Source organism: Balaenoptera musculus, chromosome 10, assembly GCF_009873245.2.
Source record: "Balaenoptera musculus isolate JJ_BM4_2016_0621 chromosome 10, mBalMus1.pri.v3, whole genome shotgun sequence".
Lineage (NCBI taxonomy): Eukaryota > Metazoa > Chordata > Mammalia > Artiodactyla > Balaenopteridae > Balaenoptera > Balaenoptera musculus.
The window spans coordinates 10,097,788-10,120,554 of record NC_045794.1 but is presented as its reverse complement, the minus strand read 5'-3'; the positions used below and the strand labels follow the sequence as shown (position 1 = coordinate 10,120,554).

Below are 22,767 nucleotides of genomic sequence, written 5' to 3'. Positions count from 1 at the left end.
GGAGTAAAAGTCACACTGTGTTTCATTTGCGATGCTTTAGGTAGGTTTGTTTTGGAAACTTTATAAATTGGAATACATTTTAAGAGCGTTAGGGAATATATTAGAAAGCTAGCTACGAGTCCTTCGTATACGGAAAAAAAACCCTTCTGTATTAAAAGAGTTACACCTCAGCTGACCCTTTTTTAAAAGTCCAGGTTTATAGTCACAAGTGTGTAATTTAAAATTTAATTTTTCTCACCCCCCCCAAATGTTATTGTTATTCAAATAATCCTTTGTAAGTCCTTTTGTGAAGTAGAGATTCAGCTTTTTACCTTGAGGGTAAACATCAGCTTCCCTATATTGTGTTTGTTGATCTTCTTGCTTTGCCCAAACCCACACTTTTTTGTCGTTGTTGTTTGTGTGTGTGTGTGTGTGTGTGTGTGTATACTTTTTTTTTTTTTTTTTTTTGGCCGTGCCACGCGGCTTTCGGGATCTTAGTTCCCTGACCAGGGATCGAACCTGGGCCCAAGGCAGTGAAAGCGCCGAGTCCTAACCGCTGAACTGCCAGGGAATTCCCAGCCCGCACTTTTCTTGACAGCGCTGCTGAGGAGGACTAGAGCCACCCGGACCCGGGTCTGCGTGGATGTCGTGCCCTTTCTCTAATTTTGTTCTGCACTTTCCAAGACTATGGGAAAGAAAAGAATATAATAAATATTACCTTTACCCAAGCAAAACTATTATGACATTTTTGAATATATATGTTCGTGTGTTTGTGTATATGTGGGTGTTTGAGGTTCTGCTTTACCTACTGTTCTGTACTTTGATTTTACTCTCTTTATATATCATGATTATCTTTCATTGTTGGTCATGTTTACTTTGGTCGTAATATCTTTATTAATTTAGCTCTTTGTCAGGAAAGTACACCTGTTATATAGTGGAATTTTGCTGTTTGGGGGTAGGTGGGCTAACTGCGGTGCATGGATAGAGATGATAGGTTTATATTAGTATCACCTACCCCCTGAATACAGTAACCTCTCTTACAAAGGCCTTGTGGTAAGGATTCGATACACCTTCTGACAAGGAGAGCTCCTTGAAAGCATTTTTCTTTATTTTAATGTAAACCTCCTTTAAATGATTTCCTTGTTGTATAGCTCTATTCAAGCATGCATCTTGTTCAACATGTCTTTGATGTTTTCCTACATTCTATGTTATAAAGCCAAGATTCTGTTATTAGGTACTACACATTTGTGGAGTTGGAAGAATTGTATTAAATTAGCATTAATAGTAATCTTTCTTGTTACAGTGTTTCTTTTTATGTCTTTGCCAAGTAATGCACTAACATAGGAACCACAGCTTCTTCCTTTGTAGTTTTAAGGAAGAAACTATACTAAACTTTCTTGTGTGTGTGTGTATTTTACGCTTAAGTTAAAAGTTCAAGTGACTAAAAATGCTTCATTTCCAAAAGATATAACCACAGTTCTGAAGGACGACTGAACACCTGCCACATCTTTTCCTGGCATTTGCCCAATTCAGCATTACCTTGGTCAACATATTCATTGACCTCAAGCCCTGACATAGAGAACTAGTCTCCCAGGCGTCCACGTAGCCATCTTCCACCTCCCTCATGGTCTTTACTTAACCATCAGAGCAAGGACTTCTCGGACTACTCTGTTTAAAACTTTAACCCCTCCACCTCCATTCTCCTTCTTCCTTCCCTGCTTCATTTTTCTCCGTAGCACTGATCACCATCTCTCATACGACACGTTTTGTTGTTGTTGCTGTTTATTATGCATCTCTCGTCATTCAGTTAGAAACTCCAGGAGGACAAGAGCTTTTGCCTCGCTCATTTCTGCTGCATTTCCACAGCAGTGCCTGGCACTTATTAGGTGCCCAGTAACCATTTGTTAGTTGACTGAATGAGTTGCAGTAGGCCTGACAGATGCTCAGGAAAACCAGGATGTACTAATTATTCCCCGTCTAACATTCTGAATCCCTCCTCCCCTGCCTCCAGCCCAGCTTTATTGCAAATATCCTTCCACAACGGGTTCTCCTCAGCTCTCAGATTAAACCAGCCTCTGGCCACATTCCTCTTGCCAGCTACTCTATCCAGGGGTCCTTCATTCCCACCCCCTCAAGACTACTGCTTCTGGGGGGTAGAGTCCGTCGTTTTCAGGCAGGGTGCCAGGAGGAAGCATTAAATGCAGAAGGGTAAGTGAGGGAGCCCTGGGGCAGGAGTGTGTCGGGGATGGATAACTGGTGTGGAGGCAGGAAAGAGGAGGGGAGGAGGGGGGAGGGGGTGGAGTGGGGCGGGGAGCTCAGGTGGGTCAGGGAGGGGGAAGCTGGTAGAGCAGGTGACCATAAACGGGAGGCTTCCGTTGAGCCGGTTCCAAGAGTGCAGTGCGCTCCCTCATCAGAAACTTGGGGAAGGCGTCTCACAGATCTGGACTCTGCCTGGGCTGGTGTGTGTCGGAAGCAGAGGCCTTGTGTTGAGTCTCTGAAGGATGGCTACTCTTGCAGCCTTTGTGGATCCTTGAGATGCGCGTAAACAACCTGAGCCTCTGATAAGAGCGGGCTCTTCCTACAGTGCTGCGAGTTGCTGAGAGGCAGTAGTTGGATTTTTCCAGTGCTGACAAATGTTGTCTCCATGCCTAGCTCTGTCTAGACAGTGTTTCAAGCAACCTCTATCCCATTATCACCACCACTAGTCGGGTTGCGTCCTCTATGCTGGGGTAAGAAAATATGGCCAGGGCAGGAATAGGTGACTGAAAAATGCATTAAGCTCGTATTGCCTTCTTGGCTTTGGTGAGGATGGTTTTTTGGGTTTGTTTTTGTTTCTTTATGGCATATATTTTACCAAATACCAGACCTCAGAATTTCTGTCGGGGTTAACCCGCAGCGTGTGAGGCAGAGTAGCTTTAATCAGTGTAGAATTAAAATGGTCAGAGTCCAAGATGCTCTTGCTTCCGGACATCATGGCCTTCTTTTTTCCCTTTTGATTTGTTCAGTTTTTCTCTTATTAACAGTCTGTGTGTAAGGCTCTGCTGAAAGCCTGTTTGGTGTATCCTGTTGCCTATTTCTTCAGCTTTATTGGAGGAAAAAAAATTTAAGACTGGCTTGTACTTTAATAGCTAAACTACAAGCCAGTCTTAAACTTCTCACCTGATTATAACCTTTCCATAAATTCTCTGAGAATCTGAGCTTGAGCTGAAGCCCAACCAAACAAGGCTCGGTCACTGTCCTCACTTAACAAAGCAGACACAGCTTTGAGGTCCTTTCCCCTCTCCTGAGAATTCCTTTGAAAAAGGAAGGTTTTAAAATGGAACTGGGGGGTGGGATGGGGGGCAGCCCGTGGGCCCTGATGTGGGCACCGGGGTAGCTGTGCCGGCGACAGCCCCAGAGGGAGAATCGTGTGCGAGAAAGGGCCTCACCTCTTTCCTGGTGGAATAGACCCAGTGCAGTGTGACCGGCCGAGAAGCCAGGATCATATCTGGGAAGTCGAAAAGAATAACGCCTCATCTGAGAAGAGGAGGGAGACGCTTACCAGTCGTTTAAAAACGACCTCAATCTTTAAAAAATTTGTTGGTTGGACACTAGCTTTAAAGGCTACAAGTCAAGTAAAGGCTGCAATCAAAACAAAACACTTTTCCTCTCAGCTAATTACTCTAATGGCAAATACTGGTTCTTAGCCAGTCGAGCTTTATTTCGTTCTTTTAATTTAGTTGATCATCAAAATAGCCTTAGACTTAACAGTTCTCCGACATAACTAATTCAGTGGTATTCTTTAGTCCATTGATTCTCTTGCGAAGTTGGATGTAGAGTGAGTTTGAACAAGTAACACTCTCCTAATTTCCATTATAAAGTCATCGATGCATTTCCATAGGTAACCGAATGGAATCTCAAACGTAAGTTACACAGGAAAACTTCAAATATTGTATGTTAGGGTGGAAGGTTCTTACACAGTTTATGTCAATATTAAATGTTATAAAATAGGAAACGTAAATTGTTTGCTGAAATGTAAAATATACCACAATTGGCCCTTCTTTAGGGGATCTGCCCACGTTGTTCCCTGATGTGTGTATTTTGTTATACTAATATATTGCCTCTGCCTCTCTCTCCATCTCTTCATAAATAAAGTCTTTTAAATCCTTTATTTCTGAAACTAGGATACTTCGTAAATATTTGTTTAGTGGACCTGGTTAAGGTTACTAGTCTTCGGTACGATAAATACTGACCTTTATTTTAATTTAATTTTATTTTATTTTATTTTTTATTTTTATTTTTTTAACATCTTTATTAGAGTATAATTGCTTTACAATGGTGTGTTAGTTTCTGCTTTATAACAAAGTGAATCAGTTATACATATACATATGCCCCCATATCTCTTCCCTCCTGCATCTCCCTCCCTTTTTTTTTTTTTTTAAATAGAAAACTCTCTTGTATGTATATAGAAGGGTTATGTCGCTGTCTTCTGAAGGCTGGCTGCCTCCTAGATTTCCTCGATGGTGGACTGGGATGTCCCATCACCCTTCTCTTGAGCAGAGAGTCTCTGCTGCCCCAGCCCCATCTCCTGGGTAGCATCGTGGTCCAGGGCTCCCTCAGCACGATCCCCAGGCTGCCCGGAGGGCGGCCCAGGTGGGAGACCTTGAACAGCGCCCGTGAGGTCTGCAGGGACGGGGTGGCAGCAGAGTGACGCGGCTGAAGGCCTTGACCTTCAGTGGCCCCATGTCCTCCATACAGGGAACTTGTGGTGCCGCCCTCTCTTTGGGTGGGAACAGCCCAGGTTGCAGCAGGTTGTCCTTTAAGAGATAAATTTCATGCTTCCTTGAACATGAGTGTCACATTTTAAATTTCTCTTGAGTCAGAGTAGCTCCAGAGGATACTCTCCCATTAGGATGCCATAAAGCAGCTTGCTGACCCTTCAAGCACATTGTCGTGAATTACTCCTCAGCCTTTTGGTCCTCAGGTAAACCGCCGATTGGGTGTAATGCTAGAGGAAAGGGGGAGGTGTCTTTTTTTTTTTTTTTTTTTTTAACATCTTTATTGGAGTATAATTGCTTTACAGTGGTGTGTTAGTTTCTGCTGTATAACAAAGTGAATCAGCTATACATATACATATATCCCCATATCTCCTCCTTCTTGTGTCTCCCTCCCACCCTCCCTATCCCACCCCTCTAGGTGGTCACAAAGCACCGAGCTGATCTCCCTGTGCTATGCGGCTGCTTCCCACTAGCTATCTATTTTACATTTGGTAGTGTATATATGTCCATGCCACTCTCTCACTTCGTCCCAGCTTACCCTTCCCCCTCCCTGTGTCCTCAAGTCCATTCTCTACATCTGCGTCTTTATTCCTGTCCTGCCCCTAGGTTCTTCATAACCTTTTTTTTTTTTTTTTTTTTTTTTAGATTCTGTATATATGTGTTAGCATACGGTATTTGTTTTTCTCTTTCTGACTTACTTCACTCTGTATGACAGACTCTAGGTCCATCCACCTCACTACAGGTAACTCAATTTCGTTTCTCTTTATGGTTGTATATATGTGCCATATCTTCTTTATCCATTCATCTGTCGATGGACACTTAGGTTGCTTCCATGTCCTGGCTATTGTAAATAAGGCTGCAGTGAACATTGTGGTGCATGACTCTTTTTGAATTATGATTGGGAGTTGTCTTTTAAGGTTAAGTATTTCTACATGTTTTATTTAGATTTCCAAAAGTGCATGTACGGGAGACCCATGGATATATAGGTTGTATCACATTCTAATTAAATTTGGAAAAAATCAAATTGGAGTATTTTAAGTGAAAGAAAAAGCAGGATGTGTAACAGTAGTACTGTGTATCCAGTTGAACAGAGAAGGAAAAGGAAAAGAATATATAGTGTTTTATTCTATTTTCATTTAAAAAAAATCTTTGGAAGAAATCAGAAGAAACTATTAACAGTGTTTACCAGTTAGAGGGCCAGGGAGGACCTGGGCAGACGGAGGACAAGGGCGGGAGAAGGATTTTCAATGTGCTCATTTTTTTCAATTAAATGTATTTGTTGGACTTTCAATATAATGGCAATTTTAACAGCTTTATTGAAATATAGTGGACAAACATTGGATGGATAAAGTATACGTATTCATAGTGTGTATACAGTTTTCTTTTTTTAATTTTTTTTTGAGCCATGTGACTATACTCTGTATTAAAAATAGAAAGAAATTAGTTAAAACTTTTTAAATTGTCTAAGAAAATAGGTAAATAGCAAAGCTGGCCTGCCCTGGGCTTTGCTATATGCACTTGGGCCCCCCATTCCATCTAAAAATTCGTATGCCTTCTGACTTCTTGAAGAGATTTTGGGGTAAAATGAGCTTGTTGGGGCTGCCAACTATCAAATATTCTCCTGTCATCTCTTAAATCCTACTTGATGCAAAAGATTCCGAGAACAAAACTATCACAGATGTGTCCCTGATCTCAGCGTGTTGACCTTCTTCGGAAAGAACAATGAATGGAGAGAAATTTCTAAATTAGAGTTGTAGCTTAGGATGAGGTCTTCCCCAGAATTCTGTAGCTGCAAGTGAACGAGGTTTAAGGCTGTTGTTACCTCACCTTCCACAGCCCCTTGGCAGCCTCGGCCTCCTCCATAGTCACCTGGGACCTCAGAACATCAGGCGTGAAGGTGCTGCGTGAAGGTGCTGTCAGAGGGCCCCAGCTGGCCGCAGGACAATGTGAAAGCTGTAACTTTATCCTCAGTTCACCTTCACTGTTTTGTTTCAGCTACATCCTCATGTCAGGGTCACTTTGACCAGACCTCTTCTTGGTCAGGGAAAGGGTCTTTTTCTATCCGGAACGACTGACTCTGGTTCTCTGGGGAGGAATGACCATTTTCTTCCCGGTGGACCTGTTGGCCGCAGCCTGCCTTGGGTTTCAGTGATCTGGGCTTCTGAGAGTTGGCTGGAGGGAAGCAAAGATGAGAACTTTCTCACTCAGCGTTTTCACGTTTGCCGTCTTCTCCCTCCCTTTGTCCCTCGATCTGCTAACCCAGATAACTGCTTTGTCCTGCCCGGTTTGCACCACTGAGAGGAGCCAATGGGGCCCAGAGACTCAGGCCATTGTTGGCATCCACTTGCTCCCGTTCTCGGGTTTCCACTTTCCGCGCTGCCCGGGCTCCCGCGTGGGCAAGTCACGTCACTCTGTCTCAGTGCAGCTTCATTGTGGGGACAGGTTCTTAGGAAAACAGGGTAACCCGGGAGTGGGAGCCCCAGTGAGGGAGTCAGGCCATCTGAGCCCGGGACCTTGCGTGGCCGTGAACTGTGTCGCCGGGCAGTCAGGACTTGAGTCAGAAATACCCCGGGTAGGTGCTATGCGAATGTGCATTGGTTGATTGAGTAGGACAGATTCTCTGCTCTGGTTTCTTCAGTTGAAGGTAGAGATGACTTTTGTGCTTCATTGCCATTAAGCTGTACTAAAAATAATACCTTCGTATCCTGAAGATACGAAATGGACAAATAATGTATTATGTGGAGCTGATTTGTGAGATGTGAGGGTAGACGAGATGGCTTCTCAGGTGCCTTCTAACTCCGTGGATGTCCGGCTCCGTGAGAAGCGGCGCAGCCTGGCTGAAGCCGGCCTGTAGCAGGATGGGATTGCCCCGTCTTTATCTGCTGAGGGATGCCTTTCAGATTCCAGATGCAAGGCAGCTCTGTTCACCACTGGCATCTTTACAGCATTTTTCCTCCTTTCTCTGTGTGATGACTAGTTGCTTTCTGACTTACTCTCTTTAGATAACTGACAGAATTTCATCCTCAAAACAAACTTTGTGAGGAGACAAGGCCAATATTATATGTACATTTTAGAGATGAGGGAAGTGCGGTTCAGAGAGGTTAATATGATTTGTCCGCAGCTACATAACAAGTAAAGGGCAAGGCCACTCCTCTCTCTATCCTGCCTGCTCCTACTTCTCCATGCTTCAGCTTCTAATTTGTAAGTCTGAAATTAGGAAACAGGACCCAATGATGTTTGAGGGGGTCTATCATCCTCATCCAGAATCAGTTAATCAGATATGAATTATTCAGTATCAAGTCATTTTTGGAACAAGGAGGATTTTACTAACGTGTAACAGTGTAAATTGAATATCTTATGTGCAAAACACTGTGGAAGTAAGAAATACAATACAAAAACGTCTGCCATCAAGTAGTTTAACCTCTAGAAGTCGAATGCCAACAGTGGACATCTAGTTTTATGTAGTAGGGCATTTCCTACAAGCAGAGATGGACCGGGGAGATAGGAACGTGAGAATATTGGAGGTCAGGGCGCGGGGCTTAAGCTATGGGCACAAAACTCCAACTAGTGTTAACTAGGAAATGGTCTATCTTAGGAGTTTGGCAAGAATAAGGAAGCATCAGGTGCAGTATTAAGGGCTCTCGTATGCCTGGGTTGCTGACCTAGAGTCCAAGGTTAAGGTGTGAGATTTTCTGAGGCGGGGAATCAGTGAGTCTCTTAAAAATGAGGCACAAGAAAGAGAGACCTGGAAGCGGAGGACCGGCCAGGATCTTAGCTGTGAGTCTGCCTGGGGCGGAGTGGATGCCTTACAGGCCCCCGGCAGCTAGTTCAGCACTCGGTGTGACAAGCGCATCAGTCATCGCCCCTCCTCTTCCTTAAAAGGCAGCCGAAATTGACAGAACCTCCCGTTTTCCTGCCTCTTCTTGCTGAGGGTAGTTTCAAGGAATGCTCACAGCACACACACTCCATTTATCATAGTAACTCTCAAGCCATCAGGAAAGATTTTTATGTCCTGATAACGTCAGATTGCTAACCTGATGTTAGGTGGTGGTTTTTTGTGCTATTTTCAAGAAATAAGCAAATAAAATGGAGGAAACCCATCTGGAATAAAAATACTTGGACTGGCTTTTTACAGCTCTTTTAATTTCATACTGTAAGTCAAGTAGTTCTGGGCCCCCAGGTGATAATATATAATTCACGACTATGTCTTGTTTTGTCATCTTTGAGTTTTTATATTTTGCGGTGAAAGCGAATTATCATCAGTACGTTTTCTGAAGCCATACCTACTTGTCCTTTTTGTTTGTTTGTTCACATGAAACAGTGCATCAAGTATGGAATTAGATTAATGGGGTAAATATTATGAGTCATACACTCCCTCTAATCCGATGCTCTTTCTTTTTTTGACCCCCATGTTTTGTTTTCCGTCTGTCATTCTCTCTCCATGTAGGCTTTTCAGCCCCGTGTAAAGCTGTTGGAGCGAGGGAACAGAGGTAAAGAATGATGTAATGCACTGGCTGCCCCAAAGCATCTTTTGTTGGAATGGTTATTCCAGTCATCTCTTTATGAATCAAATGTGAGGGGCTGCTTTGTGGCAGGAGGCCTCTGCGAGAGCACATCAACGGGAAAGAGAAGGAGACATTCACTTGGAGGGCTCTTGCTGAAAATGGGTTTAACTCTCCTCTTGCCAGTCGCCGCCAGCCTGACCTCATACATCTCAGTACAACGGAGTGGCTGAGCCTTTGAGCACACCACCATTACATCATCGTGGCAAATTAAAGGAGGAGGTGGGAAAAGGGGACTTATTGTTGTCATGGCCCATGAGATGATTGGAACTCAAATTGTTACTGAGAGGTTGGTGGCTCTGCTGGAAAGTGGAACGGAAAAAGTGCTGCTAATTGATAGCCGGCCATTTGTGGAATACAATACGTCCCACATTTTGGAAGCCATTAATATCAACTGCTCCAAGCTTATGAAGCGAAGGTTGCAACAGGACAAAGTGTTAATTACAGAGCTCATCCAGCACTCAGCCAAACATAAGGTACATGCTTGCTTTTTTTTTCCTTTTTAAAATAAATGGACATGCTGAATGGGGAATCATTTTAAATGAAGCCTCATTTTTAAGGGGAGAAAGTAATTTGAGGAACTTTTGGTTGCTTTTTTTAAACTTTGATACCTTATGACACCTCAGAATAATTCACTAATTGTAGACACTGTCACACCTCAGAATATTTCTAAACTACACAGAAAGCTTAACTTGTTTTTATTTGATCAAGTGCTATGTTTCCCTATTAATGCTAAAAATTGTTTTATTAATTTAACACAAATAAAAAGTTATGTTTAATACAGTATATTATAATACTCAATTATTAGCAATTATATAATAATATATAATATTGTATGTATATTATTAATAACTAATACATTAATACATTGTTTTATGTTGTTTACAAATGTACTGAAAGGAAATCATTCTTTTCAAGTGCCTTGAAAAGAAAGTAGAAACTAATTATATTACAAGTGTTTTTTATTTGTGGGAAGGTAAGGTAATGGTCAGAATTTAAGGATCTTCAAGGAAAGGTTTTCTCAGGATACCAGGATGTCAGCTTTGTGGTAGGTAAGGCTATTTCTTTTGTTCAGGAATAAAAATGAGTTCATGCTTTAATTTTACGAAAAGCTGATTTGTTACTGAGTAGAAACCATTTTAAATGTTTCTTTAGTTCAGGGATCGTTATGTTTATTTTGCGTGTTATTTTGTTGTACGTGGTTTTACCCTGTTATCGTGTTAAGGATTTAAAACTAAGGAGTTTTGAGCACATTTACACAGAAATAGCATCAAGTTTGCCTCGTAAATGTTGATTTTTATAAACATTTAAACCATGTGTATGGTTGGTTTATCCAGTAAATTGACCACATCTCATTTTTATTCAGATTATTAAGGAAAACAGGAAGCAGTTATTTGCTTCAGCAGCAGAGGTAGATGGGATTATTCTCCTCACCTTCCTCCCTAACAGCCTCACGTTTGCATTTTAGGTCGACATTGATTGCAGTCAGAAGGTTGTAGTTTACGATCAAAGCTCCCAAGATGTGGCCTCTCTGGCCTCAGACTGCTTTCTCACCGTACTCCTGGGTAAACTGGAGAGGAGCTTCAGCTCTGTTCACCTGCTTGCAGGTAAGGCTTGTGGTAGAACTGTGAGGACTCGGAATCTCCTTGAGCCTGTGAGTAAGCAGGATTCCACAACGAGCTCGAAGCACGCTAGGTGGACGCAACTTTGAGGTCATTGTGTAAAATGACTTATTTATAGCTTTTGATTGACGTAACTATTCTAGTTAACCTGAATACTGTTGTTCTTCCCCATTGGTCAGTGTATTTTTGATTTAGCTCAAACGCCTCTTCATCTGGTATTTATTAGCCAGAAGTGCCGTGTAGATCTGTATGCCTGTATAGATCTACAAACACCGAGTGCTCTACATTTCAGCTCCTGTCCTCAGTTCCCACCCCCAAGGAGAGAACCCGTCCAGTATTCAGGGTGAACCCCTGTTAAACATTTTTGGTTGTAGTGGACTGCAACGGTAAGATCACCCATCCTGGACATTGTGTACAATGAGATAGAAAGAGAATGTGTGCAGAATATTTCTTCCAATAATTAGAGGGAAAATTTTAAAACGAACTTACGTATTTTTGTTTTGTTTTCACAACTAAAAAAAGTCTCAACTTGCAAATGCTAAGCAACCAGATGGCTTTATAAAGTGCATGGAAAAGGGCTAACTGTTTTATATCTGCCCTAAAGGAGGGTGGTGTGGGAGTTCCATCTCATCAAATTCCAAAGCAGACTGTTCATCCTTTGCTTTCCCTGTTTGGCAGACAGTACTGAAGCCCTTTCACTCACTCTGGCTCCCAGAGCAGGGAATACAGTTTGACAATGCGCAGTAACCTTTACCACAAAGCCGCTGCGTCCAGCAGATTCTGCCACAGTGATCGGCAAGATCACTTTTAAAAATCTGATTAAGAAAAACAAAATATTGACAGATATTGTCACTTTCGCACCTTTCGTCTTTTGTTGCAAGGAGAGTCCAGTGAGCTTGATGTTACTGGCAATTGATTGTTAGACTATGGACATTTCAGTTGTAAGAGAATAGGATGAATCAGTTGTTGGTTTGTTACCACATTTAAACTCTCTGAAGGTTTAAATAAGACTTCTGTGTCTTTATTTCTCTCTCATCGGCTTTCGCTCCTGGTTTCAAAGAATAAGCATAGTTACCTGTCACTTTCAGGTCGTCTGTTGGCACACGTTTCACCTGTGCCGCAATTCTGTCCTAAAGGGAAGCCAGCTTGTCTCAGAACGTAGTTCTCAGAACTCTGTAATGGAGAATTATAGCATTAGGTTCTGTATCTGTTGGTAGGCATGGTGTTTTACTGGGAGTGTAACAGTGTTAAATCTGACAACTGTCATTAGAGTTCCACTCACTTCGGTTGCTGAGTTTAGGAACGCAGTCATGCTTCTTGGAGCCACTGGGAGGGACTTTACCTTGGAATCCTATCGACGGAACCAGGGTTTTTCTTAAAGAGGGTACACCCAGACGGAAAGAGATTATCCCTGCTTGCTCTTGTTTGAGACGCTTTTCTCTACGGGGGCTCTGACCCGACAGCTTGGCCAGGCAGACGCTTCTGGAGGAATGAGCTCATGTCGAGTTTTAGTTACTCAAGTAGTTTCTCCTCTTTCCCGAGAAGCTCTCCCTTGTTATGTGGAAGGTTCTTTCCAGCCATGTGCGGCTCTGGGAGGGGTGCTTATTGGGCAGGAAGGAAGGAAGAGGACTCATTCTGACCATCGAGATCAGCCCTAGGGATACGTGGGATGGTGCTGGTCAGAACCCCTGGCATCCCCACTTTGTACAGGAAATGGGTCCTAGGCCTAAACGAAAGCCCGTCAAGGCAGCTCCGAGAACCACATACGTGTGTTCACAGCTCCATCTCGTCATGCACACCCCAGAATCCTGTATTCTTCTTAGCTTAGAAGGTGGCTTCAAGGACTGAATGACCTTGCTGGGGAGTTTCTGAGCAGCGAGATTTCTTAGGACACCTCAGAGAGGGTTCTGGATGATTAAAAGCCTCCCAGCCATCCGAAAGCTTCTGACCGGTTGGAAATTCCCTTGGTTAGTGAGCCTGTCCTCAGAGTGGACAGAGAAGTAGAGTTGGTAGGAGAGAGTGCTGGGGAAGGCGTGACCATCACTTCTCGGCAGTGCTTTGTTTTTTGCTTTCGTTTTTTTGTTTTTTGCCAAGGTCCAGCAGCTGCTCAGAGGACGTCCCAGGGATGTGGGGTAGAAGGACATATCAACATGTGTTTCTTAAATATTTTGCTTCGGGGAAAATAACTGACCTTGGAAAAGCATGCTAGCGTCCCACAGGTGCTGCGGGAAATGACAGGGTCGCTGGAGACAAGTTTCACTACAAGCTGCCCCTGATGCTTTCAGCAGTTACAGATGCTTGTCGGCCCTGTGGGGATGTGATAATAGAAAGACAAAGTGGTTTCTTGGAGTAATTTTCTCCATCACTTTAGAGCTTTCAGTTACTTTGAGATTGATTATTCAGGAAGAAAGTATTAAATACGTCAGATGGTTTTTTTATGGTCATTATATCAGTATATGGAGTGAAGAATTGTGGCCCGAATTCCATTCACCTTCTCAGGGCCACCTGACCTAGAGAGGAGTGACTCTGGAGAAGGGGAAAAAGAGGACCTCCCCGAGGAACTGATAGAGGAAGCATCTTAATAAGCCCTTTTCCTCAAGCAAGAGGAGACCCAGACTTACCTGTGGGACCTAGTTACGTGGACATTAATGATGAAGACTCCCTTTCGGGAGAGGGCCGGGTTCGGGGAGGCTGCACTGGCGCGCAGTGGGCTTAATTCTTCCATATGGGACGGCAGGTTCTGCTCTGGGACAGGCTAGCCTGGTAGACTTCAGCTTCCGCCAGGGAAAGGGGTCCTGTTAAGCCACCTGGACAGCTGACTATCAGTGAGGCCGGGGTCCCAAGCCTTCCGGTCCTGAAACTCAGAACCTGGTTCTGCGATGAACTTGGCCTGTATTGGCCACATCTGTGGGCCTGCTCAGCCAGCGATCTTGACCCCTGACTGATCAACTGTCCCTCTTTTTAAGCCCAGCCAGTATTCTAAACCAAGTGATTAATATTCGATAGCCATATGCCACATGCGAGTCTTTGATTATTATCTTAAAATCTTATTTAAACTTACGTTGTCGTGTATCTTTTTCATTTGTTAGCTTAACCCCCCTCCTGGATTCTCTTTTGCAAGCCGAGGACTGTGTCTTGTTCATCTCTGTGTTCCCCACAAGGCCTAGCACTTCTTCAGTTTTCAATAAATATCTGAAATATACATTAGCTTGCATGTAGGTTTATACCATTTGTATTTCATATGACTTATTTTATTCATTTAGTTTAGTTTGTAAGTGGTTGTATTAAACAGTGATGAAACTAATCTGCAAGAGTAGCGAAAACTTGAGGACATTTTGACATAAATGATTTGCAAGTTGTCTTCGTTCAGGAAGAGCAAAAATATAGCTGTTATGGGAAAAGTATCCAATACGAAAATGTTTCCATCTATTTAAGCAGATTTCAACATGATTTTAAGATCTAATAAATACACTAGTACAGGGAATTCCCCGGGCGCCCAGTGGTTAGGACTCTGAGTTCTCACTGCTGAGGGCCTGGGTTCAATCCCTGGTCGAGGAACTAAGATCCCACAAGCCACGTGGCGCAGCCAAAAAACAAAACAAAACACTAGTACAATTAAACAGGGCTTAAATCCTGAACTTTGATGAGGAGCTACGAGCTCTAGAAAACCTAGTGCCACTCATAGGAGGATACAAGCCCTTGAATCCATATGAATTGAGAACAGTTGAAATAATTTTTTTTGTACTTTAAAAGTAAATTGAGGGACTTCCCTGATGGCACAGTAGATAGGAATCCACCTGCCATTGCAGAGGACACGGGTTAAAGCCCTGGTCCGGGAAGATCCCACACGCCACGGAGCAACTAAGCCCGTGCGCCACAACTACTGAGCCTGTGTGCCACAACTACTGAAGCTTGCGTGCCTAGAGCCCATGCTCTGCAACAAGAGAAGCCACCGCAATGAGAAGCCCGCGCACCGCGATGAAGAGTAGCCCCTGCTCGCCGCAACTAGAGAATGCCCGTGCGCAGAAACCAAGACCCAACGCAGCCAGAAATAAATAAATAAATTTATTAAAAAAAAAAAAAAAGTAAATTGATTATCCTGCTTAGTCATTAATAAGTCTCCCAGTAGTCTCCCAATAACCAAGCCAGATTAAACCATAGCATTGTTTCACCCCCGGGGATTAAAGGGTTTCACTATGAGTTGTAGCCTCATCTTAGCCAAAAAGAATGAACTTGGATCCCTTTCGAAAGTTGTCCCTCATCATTGATGGATATAAACAGTTGCCAACCTTGACTTATTGATCAACTTTTTTGGTCTTGTTAACCTTCAGAAAACTAGTTCTCTCTAAAAAAGAATCTTGTTTCTTGGCCTTTATTCATTATATTACTTTATTTTACTTGCCTTTGTCTATTATCAATATATTTCTAAGGGTGCCAGATTGAAAATAAATATATTAGAAAAAAAGAAAAACCACCAAATTTGGACTTTTTTTGCGTGTGCTAACATAGAGAAAAGAGAATAAGTGGGTTCATTTAGTAGAAACAAAGATTGCTGTTCTATTATTTTCTTCTCTTTCCTCGCTGTTGTAACTCTGAGTAAAAGCAAAAGGGACCCACAAAAGTTTGCTAATTCTACAACACTCATTTCTATCCTGTGATGAGGCACAGGATTGCCCTGCAGCAAAAAACCCTAATTGAATCACAGACCTCAGCCCTTTCATTTACAGACGAGGAAAATAACAGAGCCCTTGCGTGACTCTCCCCAGCTCTCACTATTCTCACTGTGCGCCCAGGCCCCTGTCTGCAATAATTCCTGAGTCTTCTGGAATTCCCTCAGGAGGCTAGAGGGGGTGCCCACTTCAGATCAGGCCTGTGCTTTTTGTGGTAGCTCTCTCTCAGCCTCTTTGTGGACTTCAGAGTCATATTCTTACTTCACATTTTATGGAAGAAGCAATGTATAAAAATAGACTGTATATAAAATTTTTAAGCATTAAATTTTTTCAGCTGGGGGAAATCATCAAATAAAAGTCTACTCTGTCCTGAGCCGAAATACCACTCCGGATAATGATAGAAGGATACCATTGGAGTCAGTGTGAGGCGCAGTGCTGAGGGCTCTTAGAAACATTTCGTCTCTGAACACAGCTGAGGTCTTAGATTAATGTCTGCTGTGGCTAAAGGCCAAAGACGTATTTCTTTGTTTTGAGTTAGAGTTGCTACTGTAGTTAGAGCTAGGAGTGAATAAAAATGTATTTGACTCTTGACACATTTTCAGTTTAACTGGAGTCTAGATTGAGTCAGCAGTTCTGTGTAATGAATGGGCAGCTTTGGTTCAGTGGAACCAGTTACCCTCCTGATGGAAGCAGGGCAGAACCTGATCTTCCCGCTTCCGGATTTGCTGTGAGCGCCGTTGTCATCACGCCTTCTCTCATCCAGTGTGGCGTTTCTTCTGTCCCTGTGTCTAGAGAAGGGAAATCTTCAATCATCCCATTTCAGATCCTGTAGTAGCTGGTAAAAGAGATCGACGTTAATGGAGTCCAGTCAAAGTACTACCGTTGTTCAGGAATTGGCTCTCCTTGTGTTTAAAGAGCTGCGGTGAGAGCCACTGAAAACAGACTAAAAATAGGTGCCGTTTCGCCCACTGGTTGCCGTGTAGCTGCTGGCTCTGCTTCTCAGTTTGCATGAGGTTATCTAGCCCGTCTTTTCTCCAGTTCTTACCTGCCTGTGTGGTAACAAGCCAGCTCTGTCACTCCCCAGCTACCGGTGGCCAAGACATCACGCCTGAGGCTGGGTCTGTTTAACAAATGGACTGCAGACCAGGCTCGAGACAGTTCCTCACCCTGACATTTTGCACAAGCTACACAGAAGCACCCTGGGTGACAGTGGTGACATCAGTCTTCCCCTGCCCTGGTCATGTCATTTGTGTCCTGTCCATTCAGCTGGCCTCACAGGGTTCGAGGGCTCCCTTGGGTGGGCCCCGGGGTGGGCCTGGGGGATAGCGTACTGGAAGAGTGCACATCTTGCCCCTGCCCTTGAGACCCCTCGGTTAATTTGGGGCAGCACATCTGGAGCGGATGAAATAGAAGCAGATGACAGCGCGTCGAGCTGTGTGTCACAGTGATAAGGGGTGACTCGGTGTCGCCTGCAGGAGTTGGGGAAGGTTTGAGGACGGCGGTGGAATTTTAATCGAACCTTGAAAAATGAGTAAGATTTGGGTAGGGAGGGTCCTCTGTGGACTGACATAATTAAAAATGCCAGGAGTGAACACAGATTTTAGGAGGCAGCCAGGAGACCGAGTGGACTTTTTGTGACGGGAGGAAGGGGAATCGAGAGCAAGTGCAGTCAGGCTGTGCGGGCCCTTCAGCCTGGAAGGACGAGTCTGTGCTTTGCTGGGCTGGCCCGGGGGCCCTTGGAGGCTCGGTGACACCTGTCACCTCTTGGCCACCAGATCTGTCTTCTGGCCTCTCTGCGCTCTGCTTCCAACTCAGGCCCACATCAGCCCCTCAGACCTGGCCCCGGAGCCGCCTCCCTGCTCTCTCACCCTGTCTTGCTGCCTCTCTGCCCTTTCCTCACACTCTCACTAACGTTACGTCTCTCTTTGATATTTTCAGTGTAACTGTGATTATATCACGCCCCAGCTTAGTCAGCCTCAGTGCTCTTAGGGTAAATTCCAGAATCCTTCCCTGACTCCGAAGCCCTGCAGTGGCGGCTCCTGCCTGCCTCTGTGCCCTCATCTCGTGCCCCTCTCCGTCCTCAGGTTGTTGGTGTGTGTGCGCGTGTGTGTGTGTGTGTGTATTTTAGCACTTTAGCCTCGGTTGCCCGAGACCTGCAGCCCAGAGGCACCCTCCTCCTCCTCGAAGTGCCCCCTCTCCCCATGTGCCCAGGTGTCTCCTGCTGGATTCACAGTGCCCGTCAAGCCCCCCTGGCTCCCAGGCAGAGTTGGGTGTCCTCTGTCACACACACACTCCTTTGGCCACCCACCATAATTAGCCAATTATTCATCTAGTTATTTGGTTGAAGTTTGTCCCACTAAACTGTCAATTCCAGAGAGGGCCTCTGTCGTGGTCACCGCTGTCCCAGCACCCAGCGCCGTGTCCGGCTCGCAGCAGTGCTCTGAACCCTCCTGTGGGTGCCGGGGGTCTCCAGGGCTGTTTGGCTGGCGAACAGGAACCCTTTCCTTCCCGCTGGTCTGCCACTTCTGCTGGGAGGCGGTGCGCTTGGCCCCGGAGGAGGACGGCTGCCGGAGCGGACACACCCGAGGGGGTCCCGGGAGGGCCTGCTCGGGCTGGATTAGGAAGCCTGAGCCTCACGGGAAAAGGCCCAAGAAGTGAGCTGTGTGGTGACCCATGCACAGTTTACACGCCAGGCAGGTGGGACTCTGAAGAGTCGTCCTCCGGAGACCAGACTCCTGTCCCCTTTTCCGCGGGACTCAGAGCATTGTCTCCCGATGGGTAGTCTCATGAGGCCTTGCCCCCTGACGGTCACCAGGGGCACGTCCAGCGGCCGCGTCATCCTTAGCCGGGATCTGATTATAGTTGGTCCAGTTCGTTTCCTGAGAGCTGTGCCCCTGGTTCCCTGAGCCCTGGATGTCGTACCGGACTCTGTAGTCCTGAGCCGCCGAGGGAACCCGCCTCTCATGGAAAGTTCCCTGGACATAAGCACCCTGAGGACTCACTGGGGCTTTTGGGTGATGAAAGCAGCATTCACCAAGTCTCCCTTTTTAATCTGTCGTAGCAGAGAAATGTCTTCCTTGCCCTGTGCCGCTTCGCTCACCCTGAGGGTCCTCTGGGGCCTTGTGGTCAAGGAGTAGGAAGCAGGTTCTGGGCTCACACCCAGGCCCACAGAGCTTTCAGCTCTGAATGGAATCAGGAAATCCTTTTGAACACCCAAAATACGCAAGACTTATGTCCATCAACAGCTATTCATTGTATCAAGAGAGGATTCAATAAACATTTAATTATGTGCCAAGCACTGTGCTAAATGCAGAGGTGATTGCAAAAGAGTGTGAGACACAATTCTTATGCAGACAGTTCACAGGGTATTCTAGCCGAAGAGGTAAGAGGTTACCACACACACACACACACACACACACACACAGACACACAGACACACACACGGAAAGGGAATTCACAATTACCAGGTCAATGGTAAATTCTTACTGCCATGTGATGGCTGTGTGTGTGTGTGTGTATTTTTTGGCTGCGTGGCTTGTGGGATCTTACTTCCCTGACCGGCGATCGAACCTGTGCTCCCTGAAGTGGAAGCATGGAGCCCTGACCACTGAACTGCCAGGGAATTCCCATGGCTGTACCTTTTATAGAAGTTCTAAGCTGGCAAGATCATATTTAAATACACTGGTCAGGGAAGAATTTTCTTTTTTTTTAATACAGCGGAATTTTAAAAAATGCCACAGAATAGAATTGAAACTAGAGGGACTTCCCTGGTTGTTGCCAGAGGCTGGAGATGAGAAAGCCCAGGTGCGGTGGGAAAACAGTAAGAAGATGAATGGGCCTGGGACATGGTGGTGGGTAGAATAGCGACAGTGAGGGTGGACAGTAGAGTGGGATCCGATGGTGAAGGGCTTGAGTGTCCGATCAGGAGTTTTGGATTGTATTCTGTGGGTATTTGGGAGCAGAGGATACATCAACACTTTATCTTAGGAGCTTAATCTGGCAGCAGAGTGGAAACAAGTTGGGAAAAGGACGGATGGATCAGAGAGAGCTGTTCCTGAATTTATCTAACAGTGCGGCGTGGAGCTCATGGGCTGGGGGTGGGGGAGGCAGGGACAGACAGAGGGACGTCGCAAAGGCAAGTCCGAGTGTTGGCATACCAGGTGGCTGTTGCTGAGGTGACTGGGAGAACGGGGCAGACGCGAGCAGGGACACAGAACCAAAGAGAGCGAGATACTGGCTTGGAATTTATTTTAAAAGTATCGATAAGTCTTGCAAGTGAAAATGACCAAAAGAGGATTGAAAATGTTAGGTTGGAGTTTGGGACCTCAGGCCCCCAAATGCAACCTTGGAAATCTTTGATTTTCAGGTGAACGTGAGCAAAGGTGATCTCCTTAGTAACTTCCTCCTTCCGTGCTGGTGGAAGCAGAGGCCTTCTAGGTCCTTCCTCCGCAGGAAGCCCCAGGCTGCCGTTCGCTTGGCTGTGGCTTCACGTCTTAAAGTCACTGGAGGACCAGTCGGGTGGCCTCTGTGAACCTCTCTCCTGCTTATAGCGCTTGTTGCCTTTGCTCAGCCAAGGGTGGATTCTGGCCGTAATTCCTTTTGATTGGTCGTTCTGGTTGTGCTGTTCAGAACAATCTTTGTTTGAAGGCATGTATTGAGAGTCCTGTCTGGCTGTGCGTGTGTGTGTGTGTGTGTGCATGCCTGCGTGCGTGCATGTGCTTGTGTGTGTGTGTGCGTGTGTGTTGAAGAAGAGCCTCTGGGTATAGTTATGTATTGCCAATTTGAAAGATCAGTGAAAGAGTAAAAAATACAACTCGACATTTTCTGAGAACTCTTTTTTTTATAATATTCTTTTTTCTTTTTTTTTTTTTTAAACCCCACATTTGTTTATTTATTTATTTTTGGCTGTGTTGGGTCTTCGTTTCTGTGCGAGGGCTTTCTCCAGTTGCGGCGAGCGGGGGCCACTCTTCATCGCGGTGCGCGGGCCTCTCTTGTTGCGGAGCACAGGCTCCAGACGCGCAGGCTCAGTAGCTGTGGCTCACGGGCCTAGTTGCTCCGCGGCATGTGGGATCTTCCCAGACCAGGGCTCGAACCCGTGTCCCCTGCATTGGCAGGCAGATTCTCAACCACTGCGCCACCAGGGAAGCCCTGAGAACTCTTTACTAAACAACACTTCTGGATTTTGCCAGTGGAATTGATCTAGATAACATTATCTTGAGGAATGTAAGATTTAGACATTATGAGTCACGAGAACTCTTATAAGTTGCATTATTTTAGTATTTAGTGCTTTTTTTTTACACTAGTATTTTGAAAATTTTTAATTCGTTTGTGTGTTTGATAACTGTGTTAATCCAAAAATTAGCTAGAGGGCTTCCCTGGTGGCGCAGTGGTTAAGAATCCGCCTGCCAATGCAGGGGACACGGGTTCGAGCCCTGGTCCGGGAAGATCCCACATGCCGCGGAGCAGCTGAGCCCGTGCGCCACAACGAAGAATAGCTGCTGCTCGCCGCAACTAGAGAAAGGCCCGCGTGCAGCAATGAAGACCCAACGCAGCCAAAATTAATTAATTAATTAATTAATTTTTAAAAAAGAGAGAGATGGGATTGTTTTGTTTAAAAAAAAAAATTTAGCTAGAATGTCCCATTCCCCAGCTGTGCCAGGTGATAGGTTGTTTCATACAGAGTGAGCTTCTTTGGGGGTGCTCTTTATGGGGCAAGTTTTATGCAATGGAGGCTACTTCTCAGGTTTCCTGGAGGACGTCCGCAGAAACGCATGTCTGTCCACCATCCTCTCACGTGGATGGAGGAGGTGGAGTAAGAGTTTAAAATGAACGCTCCACATCATTTGGGGTTTTTCTCTTCTGTGCTGCTCTGCGGAGAGTTGACTAGATAAGACATAATCGCTGCTGAGGAAAGCGTGCCGTGCTCTCTCCCCTCCTGGAAGTGATCGATCAAGCCTGTGTGGTTGGGCTTACCCAGACCAACCTGTGTACATTGGAAAAGTACAGTTACATATTTTTGTTTGCTTTCTTTGGAGGTACAAAATTATGTTGCCTTTCCTTTTCATTTTATGTCAGTGGTTTCAACTTTCCATGTATACAGTCCACTGACCCTGGGAGAACTGTGACCATGCCTGTGTGTTTTTAAATGGTTAGAGGATAAAGTTGCCTGAATCAGTCACTTCAGACTAAAGTGCAAAATAGTTATTCATGAGAGCAATTAAAATACTTACAAAATACACATTTCAACATTTCATTGTTTAATATTAGGGTTGTCTCCTTTGTGTAATAAATAGCAAAGCCCAGATTTTATTTTCAGTGTGGAGAGAACGGTTCTCTACAGGTGCAGGAATACTCCACTTAAATCCTTCACATACATTCTAGAATAAGTAAATGAATGGGTCGTATTTATGTCACAAAAAGGGGGTCTTTGTTTTACAAAAGGGTTAAACTGCATGAGAACTATATTTAAAAGCTGAAACTATATAAACTGAAAATGATTTAATGTACAGAAATTAAGTTTGCACACAACTTTAGAAAAATATCTTTCATAAAGTAGAGCTTTGTGTAAATAGATTTCTGTCCATAGCCATGGAACTCATCCGCAGTATGGGAAGGGGCTGCCTTTAATCCCCCTTCCCAGCTTAGGCAGCTCTGTCAGCTGATAAAGCTCTTATGACTTGCTCCCCATTTGAACTGAAGCGTAAGTGAGCAGCCCTCTGTTGTTTCTCTCTGCAAGGAACTGTCTTCAAAGTCATGGAATTGACATTTATCTCTTGTTTGACTAAAAGGATACGGATACATGTTGAGAATTTGTGTCTTAGAATTAACATTGCTAATCTGTAGTAAAGTGCTACTTTTGTAAATATTCTTTTATTTTAAGAAACAACTCTGTGATCTATAACTGCAAGGGTCAGAGGGAAGAGAAAACCGACCAGTTAGAATTGTTTAGTGGCATCGTTTTATGTATTTTATTTTACATGGCAGACTTTTTTTTTCCTCTGAAAATGGAATGGTGGTTGACACTGGCTTTTACAGAAAATTATATTTATGGTTTGAATTGTGAAGGAGGTACTCTTAAGGGAAGAAGTGTTTCTTGGCTGAATGAGAAGAAAGTGATATACAAATTATGAATGCCTTTAAGCTGTACCAAGTGTTTTCTCCGTCCAAAGTAATATGT

At 44.6% G+C, this 22,767-nt stretch overlaps 1 protein-coding gene across 9 annotated transcripts in view; it reads left to right on the top strand.

Annotated features, from left to right (window-relative positions):
• The window catches only part of DUSP16 (dual specificity phosphatase 16), an 86,018-nt gene that overhangs the window by 29,095 nt on the left and 34,156 nt on the right, over positions 1-22,767 (top strand). For all 9 annotated transcript variants that reach the window (XM_036866424.1, XM_036866431.1, XM_036866428.1 and 6 more), the window contains 2 exons: positions 9,184-9,774; positions 10,767-10,905. In XM_036866424.1, coding sequence (XP_036722319.1) covers positions 9,547-9,774; positions 10,767-10,905 — 367 coding nt within the window. In that variant the 5' untranslated portion in view covers positions 9,184-9,546. The remainder of the gene's footprint in view (positions 1-9,183; positions 9,775-10,766; positions 10,906-22,767) is intronic.